This window comes from Lottia gigantea (genome assembly GCF_000327385.1).
Source record: "Lottia gigantea unplaced genomic scaffold LOTGIsca_1, whole genome shotgun sequence".
In the NCBI taxonomy this organism is placed as follows: domain Eukaryota; kingdom Metazoa; phylum Mollusca; class Gastropoda; family Lottiidae; genus Lottia; species Lottia gigantea.
The window spans coordinates 8,155,981-8,180,699 of record NW_008706746.1 but is presented as its reverse complement, the minus strand read 5'-3'; the positions used below and the strand labels follow the sequence as shown (position 1 = coordinate 8,180,699).

Sequence of the window (24,719 nt, the reverse complement as noted above, 5' to 3'; positions counted from 1 at the left end):
GGGGGGGGGGGGGGGGACGCTTTGTTGTCTAGCATTAAATGTTTAGACAATTATAATTTAAGTTGTTCAGGGTATATTCTCAGACATGAAAAATATTGTATGAGCGAACTAAAAGAACATTACAAAATAGTAATCAGACTCGTTTTAATTTTTATTGACGATTCATCAATATTGTGATAGAATGTCAGTTTATTGAAACATAATATTTACTGTGTGTGGAGAATCCATCAATATATTGGGTCAATATTTTCAGAACACTCACCAAAGTATTGATGGTTGCCTAATGCCTTCGCAGGTCTTCATGATTTGTAGTAACATAATAACATGTTAAAATTTATAACACTTACTTATTTATGTTTACTATGTATATAGGCGACAGCCTGACGTGATATTTGCATATGATATTAACTTAATTCATCAGTATAATTCATTTCAATAAAAGGTTATCCCAGTCACAATTTATCTTAGTAATTTTCATCTTAACATTTATCTAACGTTTTTTTTTTACGCCTGTCTCGCCATTTTGTCGATTAATAAAAAGATAGTGGTTAACACTGTTATTTAGCTGTTTTAGTGAAAACATTGATCTGTCACAAATGAGTATCTATAATAATTTATTGTTATACTGTTTATTCTGTAATTTTCTATATTGTATCCACATAAATAACTAAAGCAATGTCACAAAGAAGGTAACCCTAGGCAAAACGACTTGTACTAACAAACTATATATATATAACTATAGTAAAAATTATTTGTGACTCGTCAAGTCTGCTAATATTTGCCTTGCATTCAGCTTGGAAAATTAAAATTTTTACCTTAGTTTGTTCAACTTTGTTGAAACCCTTTGGTTCACAATCTCAATCTGTGATTTATTTAAGGTATAATAAAATATAATTCTGCAAATATAACTAATAAGATTGGTTTGACAGAAGCCGAAAAGGAGAACAATGCCGCTTAAGAAATCAAACAGTATCAAAACTCAATCCTAGTGATAGTTCCCAAGACAAGTTGGTACCAATCCAGAACGTTTATACTTCCGTAACAGACAGAACACGGATGTGAAAAGATGAATGTGTCTACTTTCTCCTGTTTTGTCATCAGCAAAGCCTCTGAAAATGCACTTTACAACTACGGCCTTGACAGTTTGACAGTTTTCTATAATCAGAATGTGGTTTAAACAACTGATAAACAATAGACTTTGAAAGAGCTCTAGGGCATGTTTGACAAGAGTAGCTTTAATATAGATTTGATATACTAGCTGTTAATGATGGGTTTCCTTATTGTTTAAGTGTCAAATTAAGCAAACTATTTCATTAATTTGTGTTTCTAATGAATTATCATGTATTCTTAACCATATCAGTATCTTCTTATTGCATATAATTAAGAGTTTTAACCAATCACAAAATGTCTCTGTATGCATAGTCTGGATAAACGAAAAAAAAAACTGTTTGGCCTTTCTTGATCGGTTATTCATTGGCATTCCCCCTAGTAATTCTCTTCTTATTTTTCCAGGTCATTAGAAAACCTCTACATTCTATTCATATAAGTATTTGCATTTTCATTTTCATAAATTAAAATAAGGGAACCCATCTTTAAGTTTGTTTTTGGCAACTTCTCACTTCACTCCTGAATGAATCTTACATAACATTGGGTAGTAATATATAATCTATATTATCATTATATTACAATTAAAATGAAATATTTTCACTGTTAAAATAGTGCATAATACATCAATTGTATAGCTATATAGAAATATTAAAACATGTTGTTTCTCTGAGTTTCAAGCTATGCTTCCTTCTGACAACTGACCTATTTTCAGCCTGGACAAGAAGAACTTATTTTCATGTCTACACTTGACTTGACACAAGACAATTCCGTTAATCAAAATCTCATCTAAAGTATGGCAAAGTCGAGAGTAAAAGTTGTGTAGTAGTGGACGCCCCCAAAGAGAAGCACCATCGGGTGTTTCGAAGAGAATAAGCATGTTCTGCTTCGCGCGCGACACCCACCACTACCACAATGGTATAAATCATGAAATACAACCGGATCAATTGAAGTCTGACTAAACAAATCAGCCAAAATGTCAGAAACAGGTTATTGTATTTTTTAATAGTTCTGCATAACGACCATAAAGTAATTTGAGAATTTTTCGAATAACCTACAAGCGTAGGTAATTCATGGCACCAAATAAACGCTCTGATATAAATGCTCACGGTTGCTAATGCTCGTATATATCACTAGACATTAGCAACCATAAATGCTCACGGTTGCTAATGCTCGTAATATATCACTAGACATTAGCAACCATAAATGCTCACGGTTGCTAATGCTCGTAATATATCACTAGACATTAGCAACCATAAATGTTCACGGTTGCTAATGCTCGTAATATATCACTAGACATTAGCAACCATAAATGCTCACGGTTGCTAATGCTCGTAATATATCACTAGACATTAGCAACCATAAATGCTCACGGTTGCTAATGCTCGTAATATATCACTAGACATTAGCAACCATAAATGCTCACGGTTGCTATTGCTCGTAATATATCACTAGACATTAGCAACCATAAATGTTTAGTTGTTACTAAGATAAAATTTGAATCAATAAAAAGAAACACGTAATCAGCATATTAAATTATGCTATCTTTAAATTTCAACTTACAATCTGCTTCACAAGGATTGATGTTGGTTTGTTAATTTGAAGTCTCTGTAGTTATAACAAACTTTGCATTATCATTTCCCTTTAGTTGTTTATAAAAACTTTTTCTTTCAATACAACCGGATCAATTGAGTTCTGACTAAACAAATCAGCCAAAATGTCAGAAACAGATTATTGTATTGTTAAAATAGTTCTGCATAACGACCATAAACTGTCCTACATGACATATGAAGTCTGTGTGTCAAGTTACCTTGTTTCAGCAATTTCAAATTTAATACTCGACTTCTTGTTAGGAAATCACAAAGAGAACAAGCCCTTGCATATCGAATGAGCTGTGAAATCTAAACAACATAAGCTGGTGATTGTGGTATGTTACTGGTCATGAATGGAAAATTTACTATGGGAAAATCGAAGTCGTCACGTTTGTCATACAGTCTGTGTGTTTAGGGGCATTAATGGAAAGTTTTCAGTTAAACACAAGTTACATAGGCTTTAGCTCTTCTATCATTGAACTATTAGATTATATAAATCTCTTCAGCATAGTCAGACATTTTCAATACTAAACCATTTTAACAAATAAAACTAACTGATAGCGAATATAAAAATTCTTTGCCCATTAATAATAGAGCTAGAGATTACACAAATAAAAACAAACGATGTAACCATTCTTTAACAGAAAAGCTTTCAGTCACCATTAAACCCTAGAGACATTTCCCTTTCCATTGTAGCGAAATGAAGACATGATAACGTAGTCAATTGTAAAACTTCAGCACAGACGATAGTTATCTTAAGATTGAACAGTGTTTAAACACTTGAGTAACAACAAACTTGAGATTCTGTTTTAATAATTCTATGTGGTGAGGTTACTGATTCTTCCAGTGTATGAACTTAAGTTCTGTAGCACTCAAACTGAAAACAACGCTTGTTCGATGCAAAATATTTATCTAACTTTATTTTTTTTTTTTTTTGTCCCTGTGGCCCAAACTTCCCTCATTCGAATTAGAATATTGTGTCTCAAACTAAACTAACTTTCACTAGCAATCTATATACTCTTGCACCATAAAAACAATAAAACCAACCTCATACTTAATTAATAATCAACTTCCTTTTCAGCCGTACTGGGTGTAAAATAAATTGTACATAACCAAGATCAACCCTGTAAATATGTTGTTGTAAATATATTTTATCTGTAAATGCTATACTTTATAGTATAGTACACTCAAATCGGACGATCCCTATCACATACCTTTGTTTTCAAAGCTCACCCTTTATATAATATACTAACTACAGCAGGTAACAATCTTATGTCTAGAGTTGGGACCATAGGGTCACTAATCCCCTTTGACCCTTCTAGTTATTCATAAGAACACTAACTACAACAGTCCGTAATACTCTAGTTCGTGAAAAACTTTCAACAAGTAAATACCGGAGGCAATTTTTATTCATAAGAAAAATGGAATAGAAATGAAATGAAATGAATTGAGTTTTACGTCCTACTTTTCTGCACAGAAATGGATTAGAGGCATTAGTCTTTATTTGAACGGACAACCAATGTAAAGTTATATTAATACTTATAGTAAAGACGTTAACAATTTCAGACCCAATTTCCCGGATATAGTGGATAGTTATCCGTTCATTTCATCAAATATTATATTGTAAATAACATTCCATGCAAACTGCAGGTGTTCATGTCCCAGATTAGTCTGAAATATCTGCCTCTATTCCAACCTCTGATAGATATTCTTATAGTTATTATGCCGACAACTGACCAAATAGCTATCAGATGTTTGAATAGAGACAGATGCTTCAGCCTAGTTCCAGATACGCGACAAAAAACCATAAAAATGTAAATTACTACGTACCATTAAATAATTGAAAATCATTGATGTATATACAATCGTATATCTAGAGCTATATCCTCGGAAATTCACTGATAGAAGGGCAAATACTACATACATTGATATGTTATTTTCTTCGTAGATGTGACGAGTGGGCGATAATTTTTAATCATATCCTCGGGGAATGCGGTTCAACCACTCATTGTTAATATCACCTATATAAGATATATATTTATACATAAAGGGTGGGACCCTAGTTCACTTTGTAATAGGTAGTTAATAGGTCATATTAAGTAAAATAATGTTAGTGTTCCATTCATCTGATTGGTTATTTACTAACTATAGCAGGTAACAATCTTATGTCTAGAGTTGGGATCATAGGGTCACTAATCCCCTTTGATCCTTCTAGTTATTCATAAGAACACTAACTACAACAGTCCGTAATACTCTAGTTCGTGAACAACTTTCAACAAGTAAATACCAGAGGCAATTTTTATTCATAAGAAAAATGGCATATAAATGAAATGAAATGAATGGAGTTTTACGTCCTATTAGATTATAAAGCTCTTTTAACCAAATAAATTGGTGTATGTTTTCAAGTCTAGATTTTAACTTTTTAGAATTTTTGCCATCCATGCCTTAGCCCTTTTTCTAAAACAATTTTCTTGTTGCTATTTATTGTCATGTTAACCTCTCCTATTCATGTCATCTAATAATGATACGAACGTGTAAATTGTTTTGAAATGTTATGTGCTTAATTTTATTAAAGAAGTTTGTTTTACTAAAAAATATTGTTTTTTGTTATTGGTAATTTCTTAGTGAAAGGATGGTAAACTTGTATGACTCCATTGCACAATATTTACAGAAGGTTTGTATCTTATATACACAATGGTATTAGATTGGTCTTATTCCAACCCGATGTCGTAATTGTTCAAATATAAAGAAAGTCACTATGGTATGTGGTCCGAGTCTCAACCAGTTGGGTATAAAACCTTTATATAGTCCGTGAACTCCTTCACTTTTAAAAGTTTTTATCAAACAATCCACGGCTGAATGATAGGATTTCACTTGACCTGAAATTACAAAAATAATAATGTTAGACTTCTGGGGAATCTGACGTGTTGCAGAACAACTTTTTACAAGGATTAAGTTAGGCTGTCATTGATATTTTTTGGATTATCTGTACCCATTTACAACTGGTCGACTGGAATAATATATGATGTAAGTGTCTTTTTTTTTTTTCCTGACACACTGTACTGGTAGACAGCATATATTCTCTATTGGATTGATATGTTATCTAAACCGCATTAACATACAGATCCAGGAAGCATTCTTTTTACATGATTAAGGTCTAACTTCCGATGTCGGACTTATTTGCTATGATGACCTGTCATATTTCTTCAGCAATTACAGCAAAGTCATTAGATGAACGAGAACTTGAAAACAGTGGATCAGTTTCAAGTTCTGTTTTAATATTTTTTATATCCCTTTATTGATGTATTGAGCACTGTTTAAAATGTTCAAGGGCTTTGGAATCTCTTTTAAATTTTTAGAAAATCTTGAATGCTATCTGACTCATACTTAAAAGATTGAAAATAGTAAAGCGTTTCTGGTTAATGGCTTGCACTATTTTACTACTTGATATTCTAATACGATTGTACTTGTATTAATCTTGTTCTCGTTCAAATAAATTCAACTAGCGTCATTTAATGACAGGTAATTTAAGAATAGTTACAATTGCCTGTTTTATCTAATCAAATGGAAAGTTCGATAACGAAATGTAATCCTACAATCCAATTTAATTTGCTTCTCTTAAAGCTACTGTATGACACGTATGTTTTTTTTAATTTCACCTCGGGCGTCGCCTATAGGGGTTACTTCCTAAATCCCAAAATGACAAAAAAATGTTTGCAATCCTTGTTATTGTAATAATATTTTTCTTATTAAAGATGGGTTCCCTTATTTCCATTTATGAAAATGAAAATGCTAATACTTATATGAAAAGAAAGTGGAGGTTTTCTAATGACTTGGAAAATACCCGTTTGTCTATCATGTCTATAATTAAGTCATAATTAGCTAAATCAGAAAAGAATTACCAAAAGAATTTCAATGAGTGACCGATCAAGAAAGATCAAAAAGTCTTTTTTATGCAGAATGTTTTTACATGGACATTTGTGATTGGTTAAAACTCTAAATTATATGAATAAGAACATAATGATATAATTAAGAATACATGATAATTCATTAAAAACACCAATGGATCAAATGGTTTGCTTTATTTGACACTAAAAAACAAGGAAACCTATCTTTAAGGTTTATAGTAAATCCCACACATATGATTGCAAATACTGAATTATGACCGATATTCGTAACTGATGGTTTGATGGAGGCTTTACAAAATTCAATGACCAGAAATGTGAAACGCAACAATTTTTCATACTTTCTTCACATTGTTATCAAAGCAATCTCTCGACCTTCTCATATTGCGCATTTGATCAAAGTAAACACCACTTTGTTAATTTGCATTCCTGTTTAAGGTTTTAGAGTGTAATTACATTATCTGGTATTTTGCGAGATGTCACTAGTTTTCAACAAGAGTTTGGTCAGTACATTAATGATTTAGAAATTATTCAATAAACACTTTCCTGTGAAAAAAAGGAAAAGGATCATTCGACCAGGTTTCTTCTGATTTGATAAAGCAACATTGTTCTTTTTTGCGAACGTTCAACTCTCTCCGTAACGTTTAAATTTAATATTCTTGGACACTGTTTGATGATTGATTGAGAATGTTTTACCGTGAAGGATTTGTCTCCAGAAAAAATAATTGAGTCTGACAATGTGAATAAGTTATAACTTTAAACGTTTAATTGAGAGGAAAATTTTCAGGAAATAGAAAATAAATCACTGTTTTTTTTGTGTGACCTTCTGACTTTTTTGTGACATAGTTATGATTGTATCCTTAAAGGGATTCGGCTTTCTCAGAAACGAAGCTTTGTCTCAGAAACGGGATCTTTTTAGCTAAGCTTATCAGTAATAGTGTTCATAGCTCACTGTCCATGTTAGATCCTTCAAACCCACGTGTCTCCAGAATTATCTGTGTTTAAAAGTTAAACAACTTTTCATTACACATTTGTGCGAACAAAACATTGTTAATTAGTGACTTATCATTTTACAATATTATGAAAATTTGCTACAAAAACTTTCGAACTCTGGAATTGAAACTAAATCACAAATAAACTTTTGTCACAATTTCTCCACAATTCAGGGAGAAATAGGTTACTCAAAATTGAACTCAGTCTTGATTAAAGAACCCATTATGTGATTGATTAAACACAACCTTTTCAAAGAAACACATTTATTCGTTTTTTATTTCAGAAATTAATCTTAAGTTAAAGGGACACGAATGAATTTATTCATATATTTTATGCAGATTGGGTCGATGAATTAATACAGGCATAACCATGCAGTGTACAATGAAGAACACAGGGGTATAGTATCATCAATTAACCTGTTTTTGCAATCTCCGATACATAAATGGTATCTTGGTAGAAACTTTACGGACAACCCGTTTATCTTACGCACTCTTCAATTAAAAGGCACATCATCTTCGTAACAAAGTACTGATATACCGAGTGTTTCGAAATAGGTAACTGGGTTACCCGACCAGGGTAAGGTCATCCACAAAATTTAGATAAAAAAATAAAAACAACCGGTAGACAAGAACTTGGAAAAATTCTTATCAAATAGAGATATGAATGCCAGCTATGCATCAAGCAATTTGGTGGGTGGACCAATTTATAAGTACTTTTTAAAGGCCCATAGGCGCCATTTTCAGGGGCAGAATTCCTTCAAATACCTCAAACTAGGAATTTAACGTTATATTTCTATATATCTTCCCTATATATCACAGAGTATATTAAAATGACAGATTGCTGCGAACGCTTAGCTTAAAAATTCCCGTTTCTAAGACTAAATTATGATTAAAAATGACGTTTTGACAAGATTTCACTGGTCATGTCTCTTTAATCCAAATGTAAGACACCAACCATAAAATAATGAATAAAAATTACATTTTAAGATGAAAAACGGGTTTAAAATATTGATTTAACGAATCCATTGAAATGGAATTTAGAGATTTATTCAGTCCAAAGCTTCTGTTTCATGGAAATACATTTTTATATTCTTTTTTGTATCGATTTCTTTTAACAAAAATATACTAAAGTAGGCCTATTGGAATTTTATTTTTAAACACTAATCCCGAGTTTTGAGAGCAAACAATGCAATCTTTTCTGCAAATATCACAAATCGATTATTCCATAATCAATTAATGTGACTCAAAGATCGGATCCTAATTAACTGGAATCATGGCCAAAGGTAATGGTAGCTAAGAAAAACAGTACATAAAGCATCCATAATTTTGACTAATGTATTGATACTTCAATTGTACATCGGATGCACACAATGATTTAAGTGGTGTTCTTTGTTTTTTCTGTAGACTGATTTCTTTGAAACACAATAGAGGACATATAAATTCGCTCCCGCGTCTTTTATTATCGGGTTTCTGTGCTTTTTATCGTTAATTGGGCTTTTTTTTACACTTATTCGCGCTTTGTTTGCGCTTGTTTACACTTGTTTGCTCTTGTTTGCACTTACTTGCGCTTTGTTTACGCTTGTTTACACCTGTTTTCGCTTTTTAGTCGGACCGTTTAAGTGAGCTACAAATAGCCAAAATAATCATCATTACATTACTATTCATTGTATTACATTTAATAGACAATAATATCGGATTTTGACAGTTACCTCATCCACAAAAATCATTGTATCGACTGTTTAAATCATATTGGTTAGACGGACAAGACGTTGCATTTTACTGAAAATGGGTTCTATCATTAATATCATGTTTCACTATGTTGAGTACTATTGTCTTTACTTTATTAATGCTTTATCATTTCTGCTTTATTGATATATAGACATATACATAGATATAAATAACATATATACTATATACAAAACAGTTTTTAATAATATAATTATAAATCAACATAGAAAATATATGCAGGAAACACCACTTAGAGTGTAAAAAATGAAACTCTATGTTTCCACGTTGTTGTAAGATATTTATAAATATCTAAAGTTAAAGTTTTATTCTATGACAATATTTTGCGTTTTGTAATTATAATTTATTTGCGTTAATTCTAATCATGTATGTATTAATTATATACGCAGGCATGAAATGTAAGGTTTTAGGTTTTACGCATTTCATTCTAATTAATATGCTCCACTTCAATAAATATAAACAACTAACCTGTACTGTGTTGATTCATTATTCTAGTTTTAACAACATCAACTGGTGAAGTAGTTAAAGCTGTAGCTAATCCTGCCACCATAGATGATACAATATGTAGTTTAGGTCCTTCTACCATTAGCCCACTGTTTAATAAGGTGTGTTTAGTGTGGTCATACGCTGGTATCTGAAGAAAAAAAGGTTTAACTTTCTTCAAAGCAGTCGAAGAAAAGTCTGCTGTAAAAGCATTACAGTTCACTGTGGCTCTTTGAACACCTGCCTTAGCATCTTTTCATTGTCGAGATCTTAATATTGCATACGCTAAAAAGTGAAATTCTTTGTTTACTTATTTAGATTCTGGATTTCTTAGCAAGTTAATCTCAATGTCAAAAAATATAACAATGCTTTGAAATTCGTTTTTTGCTTCGTGTTTGCGTGAGTTTTCCAATCGTGTTGACGTCTAAAATAGGATCTGTCAGTAAAGAAAATGCTTGTAGACGGGTCACGAGACGTGTAAAACTGCGTAAAGGTATATAAAACCGAACTAATACGTATTACCTTTATTTAACCATGTTCCAAAGCCGTCTGTTTAATAGTCACTCATAGTTACCTGTGTGGCTGTGAGAATGGCTGCTCGCTTTACAGTTGGTCCGATTCCAACATACAATCCACGTATACCTTCCTTCTGAAATATTTCTTTAAAAGCTGCCCTCATTGATGGATATCGTAGTGATTCACCAGGTTTAGGAACTCGTTGCGCCTGAAGTCGAACCTTAACTAGATCTGTTGGTGTACATATTGAACTTCCAATAGCACCTGAATAACATAGAAAAAAAAGAAATCTAAGCAGACGGTTAACATATTCGAAATACTCCTTGACTAATCTGAATGAATACGCTAAAGTATACCATTGCAATTCACCAAAAAAGTTTTCATCTCAGACATTTAGGAGCGAATGGACTGAAAACGTTTTATCAAGAAAATATATCATTAACCATAAGATAGGCTCTATCCATTGGACCTATAAGCTTTCTAAAATGATGCACTCTCGACATATGCACAATACAAAATGGTGTAGAAAGATAAAACGTACAACACCATATAATTTGGTTTAATTTAGAAAAGGACTAACAATACCTGCAATAGCACCAGCACAGATTTTCTTCCATAACGGAGTATGCGCCGGATCTGTAGCACCAAATAATACTTTTATAGGTTCATACGCTCCCATTCTAAATCCACTGTACAGCCCATCTCGTAACATTGACGGAGCTAGGCTGAAACATAGTGAATGTTACTTAAAATAATTAAACAGATACATGAGTCCCGAGCTTTCCGAATTCCTCGATTTTGGTACCTTCTATAGCCGTCCACAGACGCAAAAATTCGCTTAATGAGCTATGAATTGCGCTAGCGGAGGTGTTGAGTTTGAGTTTGAGGACGCAAGTAAGCAGAAAATTGGATTTGCTAAGGATTTGAACAGCATTTTTGCTCTAGTCCGTTTTTATTGAGTCATATATCACTCTGCAAAGACGTTGCTCTCAATTTTTTACCTGTGAGAACCTCGGGGAAACATATCGATTGATATGTCTTTATTTCCTTGTTTCGTATTTTCAGCTGACAGAGTTTCAATGAATAAGTATATGTGAGATCTAAGATAAATGAATTATATATCTTAGCATACCCTTTGCACAATCCTCTGAAGCCCTCTTCTCTATAAACCACCACAGCACCATGAGCAAATCCGTGATAATATCTGTTCTTGAGAGCATCAAGTTTACCATGACTAGCTAGTTCATTATCTAACTGCATTCTGATTTTGATAACATCGACTGGATTGGTCACTGAAAGTCAAATAAAGCATATACCCATCCGTAGCAGTCTAGGGTGGTGGTTATGATCATGATTATAATACCTGTATAGACACAGATAGTGATTCATTCCCCTACAAAATTGTCGTATGGGTCTTTCGTGTTCATTTGTTGATATGAGATGATGGATCAGCACAGTCTCAGATGGTTTTCGAAACCTTGTTTAGGTTCTGTAAAAAAAAAAGAACTACAAGTATAATTAATATACAAAATATTGTGGAAAATTGTCTAATGGTTGTTGCTGTTTACCAAGGAAATGAATAAAATGATTATTGTGTCTTAACTTTTCAGAAGCAAGAGGAGGCGAGTAATATCAACGTGAAATGAAAGCAAATGTCAGGGCAGTGGAACTTACTTCAGACAGAATAAGGTATGACCAGTTCCTTTGTACTAATTCCAAAATTGTGTTAATCATTAAAGTCAACGAGCTTCTCTAAGATTCTTACAGATGAATGGACCCCTTATGATAATTATGATCAGTTTCAGATCGTGACACGAAAAAACTTAACAAGATACTAAACAACTTTCTTCTCTTTGAAATTGAGGATTTTGAATAAGCCTTGTTAGGTTGTTAGTTTCGATTGGCAGCTTAACAAAACAACACGTCAACTTAGATGGATTATTGTCTTTGTTTAAGAAAAGACCAATATCTCACAAAACGACAATCTAGAAATTGAATTATCCGAGTCATTGGGGTATTATAGAAACTGTTATTTGTCAGCTAAATTGTTAAATAATCAGTCTGAATGTTCTCAATATTTGTGAAGAGACTAATCGTGTCATTGGCTGTAGACGTTGAAATTGACCAGACTTGACAATTTAACCCTAGACCAAGCTAGACAGACTGTTGAAAGTCAGTCTTGTCTCTAAATTTACTGTCATCTCATCCTGGTATCAGTCATCGTAAAACTTATTTAAAATTATGTGAGAAAAGAATATTTAATCTATATATTAATCCGAATTGACGATCCAATTCTACCAATTCTAGGTACACTTTTGGTCATGTTGGGTTGTAATCCTATGGGTGGGGCGTGGTGAGTGTGCTATCTACAAAATATCATGATTTTTTAAAATTCGTGTCACATTTTGTACATAGACGTTTCAATTTCCTTTAATCTCGTAATCCTTTCTTTAACTCCACTTACTTCAAACATTTTGTTATTTCTTCTGATATTCAGTTTCAACTCGACTTTTAGGCTATTATCTTGATGAAGTATTCCAATTAGAACACACTCCCACTCAATAAAGTCTTTCATATCATTTTTTACCAGTCACCTTAACTCGTTTAAATGTGTGTAGTTTTAGGGACGAATGACCATTTTCAGTAGATTTGGGTCTTGAATATATGTAAATGTCTTCAGAAGTGCTCGAATCTATCTTCTAAATTGGCTGTTTAATCCACAAAAACAACCTCTGATTAATTGAAGAATGAGACTCAATGTTAACCTCGCTATTATAAACACAACGAAAGAAGGGATGGAAATCGATCACTATCATAAATAAGACCACAACAAATTTGATTAGGTTATTTTAACAATATTACGGAAAATAAACGGTAAATATTTTGTAATAAATTGTAGTATATTATGTATGCACTCTGTCAAAGCGACAACAATCACGTGGCTAAAATTGAAAACAAAAAGGTTGTCCATTTCGTAATTGTGTCAGCTACTTCAGTTACTTCATCTTCACAGTGTCAGCTATTACGAACTTCGAACTTATACCTTGACTGCAATAGCCACTATTCTTGTATTAGGGAATGCAGCGATTTAACTGGATTGTTGTACGTCATTAAATACAGCCATTCCGAGCCGTCGACAGAAATCCTGTAAACATTATGGCTTTTTGCCGGGGCCTCTGATTGGCCGTATTCGCTTTCGTACAATCCAATCATATCTATCCATTTAGAAACTTCCATGATACAAGATTAGTGGCCATTGCAGTCAAGGTATCAGACACAGTTTAATGAGCCTCACCTCACCCTGATGTTGTCATCTCTTTACCTCCTTATAATTCCAGTCGCCGAGGAATACGGTGATTTAGGTGACCAACCAATGTCAAAGCGCATGAGCTAAGTTAATCTGTTTTTTATCTCAAAGTGGATAATTTAATGTTGATGCAAAGTAACAACTTTCATATGTTAGGTTTTGTAAGAAGTGCATCAAACACTCGAAAAGGATCGTTTTGCTCCATCGCACATTATTGCCTTTCGACGTCAATTTACATGCACTATTCAAATTTTATTAGTTCAAAATGAAAGAACATAATATATAGCTGCAACAGGCCTTTTATTCCACTGATAAACAGTTTGTTATTGATGTAATATCGAATTTATTATTTATGCTCTATAAATGATTGTGCTTGGCTAAATAAATACGCCGAAATTGTTTGCGACATACAAAGACATAAACATAATGTTGTTGTGTATGTTCATTCGTGACCTATATCTCAAGTAAGAACATTCCATACTGCTGTGTTCCCTTGTCTGGCCCTTTATCTAAATAAATATGTACAGGCATGGTTTACTGGCTACTGAATAACCTTATAGAATAGAATTCACTTTTGATAGCTTTTAATGAAAGTAGATACCCTTGACCCAGTTATTTAAAAATAAATAAGTAAATATAAACTGGACACGGGTTATAAGGTGATAGAAAATCGTGATAAGAGAATCTTAAGTACATTTCCATTGTTGATAACCTGATGTTTTATTCCTATATTTAAAGGAACTACTGATGATATCCATGTCCAAAACTTCATTCAGATGGATGAGTTCGTCAACCACCGGTACAAATGTTGACTGTATAAAGTTCAGTAAATATTTGGCATTTAAAAAACGATATAAGAAATGGTAAATAATACAAAATAATAACGTAGAGTTTGTTAAAGTTTGTTATAAAAATATTAGGTGTGCTTGAAAATTATTATTATAGGTATGATAATAACTCTTCATGATGCAATATGAAGGCCAATGAAAAAAATATAGCCCCCTGGAATATATAAATATCTACTATATTTATTGAGTTTCATGTCGTAACATACTCACCGAATGCTCCACAAGTGTTGGAAATTCCAGCTAGCACAAATCGCCATGCCTGTTCGTACTGTAATCCCTGCGTTTCCGGCACCTTGGTTTCCCATCCTGTATGAATACTGTCCGATCCTGTACGTTTACTATCTGATCCTGTATGAATGCTGTCCGATCCGGCACGACTATCCGCTGCTGTTTGTACGGGTGTTACAGGCGGATGTTTAGCGATGTCTACACTCATACTTGGCCTATATTTACTGTAATCTGATATTTATACTATCTACTACAATAATTCTATACAGTACGATGTAATTATTATGCGTTTAAAATGAGTAAGAAGACTGTTATGGTGTGTTTATCAAGGCGGATGAAGTCATTCACCATCAACATTCGTCGAACAATCCTCGTCTGAACTCGCGGAGCGGTCAAAATATTCCCAAATAGGTTGCCGGAGGTTTAAACCTGAAGGTCTGAACAATAACTCAAGGTCGAAGTAGCCCTTTCTAATCCAGGATGATTGCACCAGGGCATGTTGACATCGCCCAAGGCTACAATACGAAACTGTTATAGATGACCATGATAAAACATAAAGTAAAAAAGAAGGACTCATCAATTATCGAATGTTCATTAAGTGATTTGTCTATTTAATGAATATTCATGTACTTTTGTTTTCACCTCTAATTAGTCAGTGATTTTAGACGGTCGCTCCGACTTTCACGTGTACAGGATACATAGCCTACTATTTATTCGTGGTTTCATCGTGAAAAAATCGTCTGCTCTAACGAGAGGCAATCATGCGCACCAACTGAACTTGTGTTCAGAAAGCGTGACAAACACTGAGTTGTATGTAGATCAATAATGAAACCCGACTGTTAGAAAATAACCGTTATTGAGAGGAAATACATAATGGCACAGAAAACCACGAGAATTGAGAATGAACAGCTATGGCGATTTCTTCTGGCCGGAGCCTCCAATATGTGCGGTGCATCAGGTAAGACAGTTTAATATTTAGTACAATCATGTAGTTCAATATATAAAGATTGTAGGTCGTTGGCTTCTAACACGGTGGAAAAAGGTCAAAAGGGAGGTAATAGTCCACCTAAGGTTAAAAGGATACAGATCACAATAATTTATGAATTAAATACATTATATACTAGTAATTAAAACTATACTATGAACATAACCATTGTTTTGCGGCCACTAACACGTCTTATTTAATATGTGAATTGATAACTGCAAGTCTGTAGTACAATCTAAGTTTAAAGGAACGAGGGGGGTGTAAATTGGTTTTTAAATACATATTTGTTTAAAAGACACATCTAAAGTTTGGTCATCGTTTCAAAGGTGAGGCATTTGCATCATTAAGCTACCACCTTGAATTGTACACTATACTCTACTAACAGTCAGACGTTATACTCAAGCATTAAAAGAGATGAAACGATTTTCTAGTCTGAATACACTCTTTTATGGCTTTACAAGACTTCTTTAGTCCATTTAGTTGCAGAAAATAGGACGTAAAACTCTGTCATTTCAATTTCAGTCACCAATCCTATAGATGTGATCAAGATTCGAATGCAGCTAGAAAATGAATTGTCTAACCAGAAAGGAAAGGTTGTGGAAACGTTGAAGAATAGATATTATAAAGGATTTGCTCATGGTGCTGTTGTTATCTTTAGAGATGAGGGGATACGTGGTTTATATAAAGGGTAAGAACATAAAACGGGAGAATAGGCTGGGGTGTTTCGAGTCTGTGACAATAATTGCCGAATCAGTACCAAATTCATCCCACCTATGCCAAATAGTTAACGCCCTTGAATTAATTCAGAATGTTTTAAACTTTTGAATAAAATGTCCTCTAACAATACTTTTCTTACTGTGATTAGACGCACCTGCAATAACCATAATGCGTATTGTTACACCAGATCTCATTTCCTTGCCAAGACTACCTTGCATCCTCGTTAAGTTTTACCAAGATATGTTATTCATTCAGTCTGCGAATAACATGTTGTCGCGGTGTAGCTTACAGTACGAGAAAGTTCATATGTATAGCGGATTACCACATTGTAAGAAAAACTGGGACTCCCTTTATTCTATATGTGCGAGTCCATGCGCATACTTACCGGACAAAGAACCACTTTACATCTTCATAGTTTGATTTTATTTACAGGTGGGCACCATCAATGTTAAGAGAGAGTTCATATAGCAGTATAAGACTAGGTAGCTATGAACCTATAAAAGTATTATTGGGAGCTACAGATCCAGCTCATACTCCGTTATGGAAGAAAATATGTGCTGGTGCTATCTCAGGTAAGATTTTCCACTTTGATTAGTAAAACACGAAACGAAACATCCTCATTTACATGTTTATCAAGATGTACAGTTTGTAAATCTCTCCACTTTTAATATCTAGTGTTCAAAACCAATTCATCAGTAACTTTACATTTTCAAAACAAAAACAATTAAATTTCGACATTGTAATACACAGTTTAAACTCTACATGTATTTACAAGGTACAATCGGCAGTTCAATAGCTACACCAACAGATCTAGTAAAGGTTCGTCTTCAGGCGCAACGAGTTCCTAAACCTGGTGAATCACTACGATATCCATCCATGAGGGCAGCTTTTAAAGAAATTTTTCAGAAGGAAGGTATACGTGGATTGTATGTTGGGGTTGGTCCAACTGTTAAAAGAGCAGCTATATTAACTGCTACACAGGTATTCGTTATTTTCTCATGTTACTTTTTACCAAAGGGCAATCAATAAGACAACTGTACAAAGAACGTCAGAGCTACCAGATTCTCGTCATGATGGTCGAGGTATACTTTTGACATACATAACATAGGCATTTGATAAATTAAGATCTTGTAACGTGGTTCGGAAGCGAATTCCTCAATATTGTGAATCACCTGGTTATGACATGCACTATAATTAATGAGTTCAGATAAAACTATATTTTATCTTCGGCAATGCTCTGGGTTATACACAGATTTCAAAATTGATGTATTAAGAGCCCCAAAAAGACTGAATTGCTTTCGCAGCATACTTTGATTCAGGTACTATGACGAAAGTTGACCCAAAGTTTTCCTTTTTCAGATACCAGCGTATGACCACACTAAACACACCTTATTAAACAGTGGGCTAATGGTAGAAGGACCTAAACTACATATTGTATCATCTATGGTGGCAGGATTAGCTACAGCTTTAACTACTTCACCAGTTGATGTTGTTAAAACTAGAATAATGAATCAACACAGTACAGGTTAGTTGTTTATATTTATTGAAGTGAAGCATATTAATTAGAATGAATTGCCAAAAACCACTTTTTAAATCTAAACAAGAAATTCTTGCTTCACTTCTACTACCAGCATGGACAGTGTTTTGTTAGCGATGAGGCACCTTTTGAGTAACTACAAACTCGTGATTTTGTGATTGTACGTTACATAGTCAGTACAAAATCACATTGTCCCGTCATTTTTTGTAACCAAACCTATCGGTCTTTTCCAGGGGGACAGAAAACTTATACCTCAGCATTTGATTGTTTCTTTAAAACTATAAAAACTGAAGGACCTTTAGGATTATACAAGGGTTTTATACCAAACTGGATGAGAATTGGACCACATACCATAGTGACCTTCTTTATTTTTGAACAATTAAGGAAAGGTATTGGAATGAGACCAGTTTGATTTGAGGAAATGGATTTGAATTTTGCTATGAAACATACTACCTCCAAAAAAGTGGAAACATAGATATTGCTCAATGATTTATAGGATAATGGATACAATTTTGGGCTGAAGGCAATTTACCCAATACAGATTGTAAGAAACATAAATAACACAACATCATGATCAGCATCTCGAGCCCAATATTCTCTCGTTGTGAAAACAAATAATTCAGAGTGTATGTACATTTACGGGTTCTTCCGAAATTAGACGATACCACAGGGGTCCTTAATACTTCATACTCAGGAAGGAACTTACAGTTTGTTCAGTAAACAGAGATTTTTTGAAAGTTTTATATATCTTTTTACCGGTAAATCAAATATTTGTTACAATATCTTTATTATACAATGAATAAATATTTTAATATGTTAATATTAATTCTCTTCATAGGACATTCCCCCTTATGCCCCATTCACTAAGCCCAATATCCCCTCTAAGGAAGATCTGTCATATTTTGCTTCAGTTGTTATAATAATTATTTAAACAAAGCTTCAGCACAGCCTCCCTGTATTTTTTGAGTCACATTTGCATGGTAAGCTAAAGTTCATAGCGTAACAAATATCCAAATCAAGTTCTTATTGAACGAATGGTCATACAAAATTGTATAATCAAACTGAAAACAAAACCATATTTAGGCAATGCTTTTATAGCAGCAAAATAGATCTGAAATTTACAACAGGAATATAGAATATAGTTGACCACTATAACCTTTTGATGGTAACTATTTCACTTTTGCCTTTTTGGCAGAATTGTTTGTTTTATCTGTTTTCTTTGTTACTTTTTGTGAGTCTTTTGTTTCCTTTAAAGCTTCACTAGATTTTCCTGGAGCAGATGCTTTATTTTTCTGTTTTTCTTTGCGATTTTTAATTTTTTGTTTTAATCGTTTTTTCTCACAATATTCTTTATATATTTTATTATTGTCTTTAAATTTCCTTTTCACTTCTTCCCTTCTCTTTTCTTCAGCTTCGGGATCCTACAATAAAAGTGAATAGGATGATTTTTCTACATGTTCCTTAACATATTTTAGACTGTAGACTTTTGACGTAACACAGCTTTATTAAAAAGGACCGGGTCACAGATTTTGTCTTCAGGAATACTAGAAAAATTATCCTAAACTAGGAATTGCACTTTGTATTTCTATATATGTCCTAGTCTCAAGAATAGACAAGTCGTAATTTTAACTTTCAAAAACAATTAATTCAGGTCACACATGAATTTGAAGGCTCAAAATGAGTCGGTGAGCTGTGAACACTATTACGGATTGACTGAAAAAATTTCCCGTTTCCGAGACAAAGCTATGATTGGTCAAACAGATGGCAAATCTGTCCCTTTAAATTCAAATTCTTTAACCTAAAGAGCAAGTCAAAATAAGTGTAAAACTTGGATGGGAAAAAAATTACAGTAATTTAGTTCTATAGTCTTACTTCTCCTTCCATTACAATTCTTCTTTTCTTGTGTAAAATTTTCTGTTGACCAAAATCTTTCTCATCTAATCTCTAAAACACAAACAAATTTATTATCTAATTAATATTATTTAATTTTTTTAGCCATATTACGAGATTCATAAATACATATTTCTGCATACAGAATAAAGTTTACATGATAAAGGTATGTGATTCAAATTGAACTCCTTTGCGATCCAATATTTCCTTTTATTAGCCACAATTAACATTGATGTTGATGTTCGAGTTTTAACAGTAAATGAGCTAACACTTACAATTTCAGCCTCTCTTTTAGAAACAGCCACTTCTGTTAATATTTCCATCACTTCACTTTCTTCAGCAGAGTGTTCTTTTAGCTTACAATCTGAAATCAAACCAACAGTGATGCTTTTTAATTCAAGAAACCTTTAGAGAAGGTTTGTAAAGACATAGTATATACTTGGTTTCATACATGCAGGTAATTTTTGCCTATACTTACATAGTTTCTAAGAAAGTCATCTTGGCATGGCATATGAACTAAAAATTCTGACAAGAAGAGATTGAAAATAGACTTACTTATAAATTCTTCTATAGCATGAACTAATTTAATATCAAATTGTGTTACCATAGTAATAGCCTTACCACATCTACCTACAAACAAAACATTTTATTTACTTTTAAGTACTAGGTATTTCATTTCAAACATAGGCAAGTATGTTAATTTATGTTAAGATATATAAAGTATCAATTACTGAAAATGTGAACCCACCTGCTCGAGCTGTACGCCCCACTCTATGTACATAATCTTTAGGTCTATTTGGTACATTATGGTTTATAATCAAATCAACTGTTGGTATATCTAAACCTCTGAAATGTACAATGGATTAAAGAGTTACACATTTTGCCAAGTTAAGGGAGAAGTTTCAGAGCAAAGTTTTCAAGAAACAAATACATTTGATTATGCTTCTGTACTTATATAGTACATTTTCTTATTTATGATTGATATACCATCTCATATGAATAGTTTATTAACTCGTAACAAATTATTGCCAAACTGTTTTTTTCTAAATTCTGGTTTGGTTTTGCGGTTTGGATAATCAGTACTTCTCTTTATCAAATAAACTGTAAAATTTGAAAATATTGAATTTGCATGTGTGTAAACAATCTAAGAATGTACAGAGATAAGGAAAATCTTCCACAGTTTGATAAAATAAATTATAACAATGTTATCAAAACCTGTTTACTTACCTACTAGCAACATCAGTGGCTATCATAATTTTAACCTTATGTGATTTAAATGAAGCTAAAGAAGCCAGTCGTTCTGGTTGACGTAATGTAGAATGAAGAATAACACATTTTACACCCATTTCTTGTAATATCATTCCTAATACTTGAGCATATCTACAGAAATAATAAACATAATTAACACAATTAATATATATTCTTTTGATTATTAAGAAATCCACACTTAACAGAGCCAATCAGGATAGAAAAAAACCATATTTTACAAGCTTCATGATGATTCTGTCCACCAGTTGGTCGTATAAGAACCCTCTTGAAACCATGAAATAGCCTCAAATTTGAATGCACTAGCTGCCTGTCCTCAAATGACGAATGCAACAAGTTGTGCTAATTTTTCATAATATTTTAGGTTTAAACATCATAAAGAAAATATAGAATAATTCTGGGATATTTACTTGCATGTATTTGTAAAGATCATGACAGAACTTCTAGGATTGTCCTCCAGGAATTTGTCTAAGACATGAAACATGTAGGCATCCTTCACATCAGCTGAACAAAGAACATATCTCTGGTCTAATTCTTCTACTGTAGCTATACTGTTAAATAATAATAATAATCATAATGTGACTTTGCTTTCTTTAATTGAGATATTCATAATTGCTTTATATACCAAAATGCAAAAGAAACATCATGAAAATGCATCACATATGTATCTTTTTTTTCAAATGTTTTTGTATGTAGATAAAGACAAAGAAAGCACCATTAAATGACCTCAGTACTGTGTCCTTACTGGTGTCTGTTAAGTTTAATCAGTATTTTGGAAGTGAAGTTTCTATTGTATTTCAGTACACAATAATCAAAACCAAACTGATCTTTTCATGTCTCGACTCTGCTCCAACTGATCAAGGCTAGAATTATGCAGTCTGCAAGTGTTCTAAATATAAAAGGATAAAATAATAACTCAAGAGACCAACCTGGCTTCTTGCTGCCAGAAGAATGGTTTTTTATCGGAAACAGACATTAACTCATTGAAAGTAGGTGAGGAAGTGGCACTGAATAATAATGTCTGACGTTTTTGAGGTAATGTATTAAATATAGTTTCTAGTTGTTCACCAAAATCATCTTCTAGTAATCTATCAGCTTCATCTAGTATCTAAAAACAAACAGAGGTTATTGTAAACAGAAGTGAAATATGAAATTACAGAAAAAAACAGACAAAATCTAAATAAGAAACGGAAAATTCACATCCTCAAAACACACGATTTCATAAAAACAAATGATCCAGAGAGTCCAGGTAAATTAAATGCTAAAATGTGTTAAGGAATAAATTCAATATTTAATTGAAAATTAATCATATAATTACCAGAAATTTAATTTTCTTGAGTGAGAAAGTATCACAGTTTTCAATATGTGATGCTAGACGACCAGGGGTCGATATAACTATATGTGGTTTTACTGTTAGATCTATACCCTGTTGATTCATATCTGAAATAAGAGTGGAGAAAATCATGAAGTGAACTTATTTTCATCAATATATACAGCAGGAGATTTTCCAAACTTGTAGAAAACATGGTATGCTAATATCCATTTACAACAGAGGACAAATGAATGAATATGACCAGATAAATCTTGATTAGTTATGAACTATAAAAGGGACAGGTTCACCATTTTGGGGGTTGATTTGAGTCTAGAATGTAAATAGTCTTCAGAATACTAGAAATGTAAGAAAATCAAATAATTCTTTTAAGAATACCTCAAACTAGGAATTTTACTCAAGTTTTTAAATATGTGTTTTTTTATATACTACAGATTATCTTAAATTGACAAGTCGTCATTTTAACATTCAAATGCAGATAATTCTGGACAAACATGGATTTCAAGGCTCAAATTTCGACAGTAAGGTGTGAAGACTATTATTGGCTCAGCTAAAAAATTCCCGTTTCTGAGACTAAGGTGCGATTGGTCAAAAAAATGGTGCACCTGTCCCTTTAATACTGCACAAATTAATACAATATTAGTAAGTGAATTCTCTGATTTTTAAATCAAAAGATGTTTACCTATTGTTAGTAATTTACAAAGAAATACAAGAAATATCAATCATCTTATCAATTGATTTGTAAAGGCTGGATACTTTTAATTATGTTTAAATGCTTACCCAAGCCTCCAGTTATTACAGTTACTCTAACACCAATTGGTTTACCTAAAACTCGAAACTGTTCAGATATTTGGAATGCCAACTCTCTACAAAAAATAACGCAGGTTCATTATAATAATAAGCATAGATGTAGGTATGGTATGATATTAACCAAGTTTATATCAAATCAAATATTATAATAAATTATAATAAATTCTATTTCCACATGAAAGCTAGGCATTTTTAACACTACCAGTATGTCAGGCATCCTGTTAGTTATACCTGAAGAAGCAGTGATAAATTTTGATTACCTTGTAGGAGTTAAGACCAATGCAAATATACCATAAGGATCCTCTGATAACTTCTGCAAAACAGGTAAGGCAAAGGCTGCTGTTTTACCACTTCCAGTTTTAGCACAACCAATACAATCTTCTCCTGTATAACAAAATAAACAGACATTAGTTTTACAATGAATTAATTTCATTAATAGGTTAGGGGATAAAGAATAGAAACTTCTTTCTATACATCAATGCACAATCAATAATTAGTAAAACATAAAAGTAATCTGTAAATTGAATAAATTCTATCTGTGGCTGGGAATCATTGAGTTGGATGTCAACACGCCATCTCCAACAATGAAACATAATTATAAAGTTTACTTAATGCTTAATGTGTCATGTAGGATACAACATAAGCAAAATAGAAAAATTATTTCAACGGCCTGATGATAAAGAAACTGGTTTATCAAAATCCTGAAAATGTAAACAAACCTTTCAAAATGTGTGGGACACATTGTTGCTGAATCGGAGTCGATTTCGTCAATCCCATGGCTTTACACTGCTTGACAAGCCAGTCATTTAGTCCTAGGTCGGCAAACGACGACATTCTGAAGAAAATATTGATTTGGATAGAAATAAATCAACTTAAATGTATTTTATTTTGGTTCTTGCCAACTTTCATCCACCATGCTGGATTTCTCGCGACAGATTCTACAATCTGTTAAGCGTGTTTCCGCTTATAATAATAAATGGAGTTGCCTCCCTTTACCCGTGGAATCTCAGTGCAATGTATTTAAGTTTATGTCAACATGATTGTTGTCATAGGGTTATATAATTCACAATGTTATCAAATTGCATCAAATGCAAATGGACATAGTCAGTAGGCCTATACAAAGACTAGTAGAAGAAAACTCGACAACTGATACTATTATGTCGTAAAAATAAAACAATTGGAAATAAACTTTATGCCTTTGATTGATAATTTTATTTTCTATTACGTGTCAAAAACAAAAATTTTGAATAAAACTTAAGCAATTAGAGAAGTAACCAACTTTTTGTGCTAATTTGATCACAACTGGAATATATTTCTGTCAAAGCCGAAAACATTGATGCTTTGCCATAGAAACATGGAATAAAGATCTAAATTCTTGACTAGATAGCCTAGTACAGACAAGTTAATTAGTTATAAGACCTTGGAAAATGTAATACTCCCCAATTAACTGAGTCGCAGCAGGA

At 32.8% G+C, this 24,719-nt stretch overlaps 4 protein-coding genes across 4 annotated transcripts in view; 1 reads left to right on the top strand and 3 right to left on the bottom strand.

Moving 5' to 3' along the window:
* LOTGIDRAFT_152474 (hypothetical protein) overlaps window positions 1-4,627 on the bottom strand; it is a 12,180-nt gene extending 7,553 nt beyond the window's left edge. Inside the window, exon 1 of the mRNA XM_009045915.1 lies at window positions 4,527-4,627. The gene's annotated coding sequence lies outside the window, so the exon portion shown is untranslated. The remainder of the gene's footprint in view (window positions 1-4,526) is intronic.
* Window positions 4,628-5,396: 769 nt separating this feature from the next.
* LOTGIDRAFT_152473 (hypothetical protein) lies at window positions 5,397-13,725 on the bottom strand (the record flags this gene model as incomplete). Its single annotated transcript, XM_009045914.1, has 6 exons — window positions 5,397-5,575; window positions 9,808-9,973; window positions 10,397-10,602; window positions 10,924-11,063; window positions 11,471-11,630; window positions 13,710-13,725. 6 exons carry the CDS (start codon window positions 13,723-13,725, stop codon window positions 5,397-5,399), a joined length of 867 nt encoding a protein of 288 aa, XP_009044162.1.
* Window positions 13,726-15,522: 1,797 nt separating this feature from the next.
* LOTGIDRAFT_208602 (hypothetical protein) lies at window positions 15,523-18,780 on the top strand. Its single transcript, XM_009045913.1, has 6 exons — window positions 15,523-15,679; window positions 16,229-16,394; window positions 16,856-16,995; window positions 17,199-17,404; window positions 17,783-17,948; window positions 18,194-18,780. Exons 1-6 carry the CDS (start codon window positions 15,595-15,597, stop codon window positions 18,370-18,372), a joined length of 942 nt encoding a protein of 313 aa, XP_009044161.1. The 5' UTR covers window positions 15,523-15,594; the 3' UTR covers window positions 18,373-18,780.
* A 1,040-nt stretch (window positions 18,781-19,820) lies between these two features.
* Window positions 19,821-24,090, bottom strand: LOTGIDRAFT_103072 (hypothetical protein; the record flags this gene model as incomplete). The annotated part of the gene is made up of 11 exons (XM_009045912.1): window positions 19,821-19,904; window positions 20,126-20,214; window positions 20,406-20,476; window positions 20,595-20,696; window positions 21,078-21,230; window positions 21,527-21,667; window positions 22,046-22,224; window positions 22,435-22,556; window positions 23,227-23,312; window positions 23,517-23,640; window positions 23,976-24,090. 11 exons carry the CDS (start codon window positions 24,088-24,090, stop codon window positions 19,821-19,823), a joined length of 1,266 nt encoding a protein of 421 aa, XP_009044160.1.
* Between the last annotated feature and the right edge of the window lie 629 nt (window positions 24,091-24,719).

Bases quoted from the DNA above. Each gene is read 5' to 3' on its own strand.
- LOTGIDRAFT_208602 (XM_009045913.1), top strand. From the start codon at position 15,595: ATGGCACAGAAAACCACGAGAATTGAGAATGAACAGCTATGGCGATTT. The intron at 16,996-17,198 runs GTAAGATTTTCC...TGTATTTACAAG, and splicing joins ATGTGCTGGTGCTATCTCAG to GTACAATCGGCAGTTCAATA. The intron at 17,405-17,782 runs GTATTCGTTATT...TTCCTTTTTCAG, and splicing joins CTATATTAACTGCTACACAG to ATACCAGCGTATGACCACAC.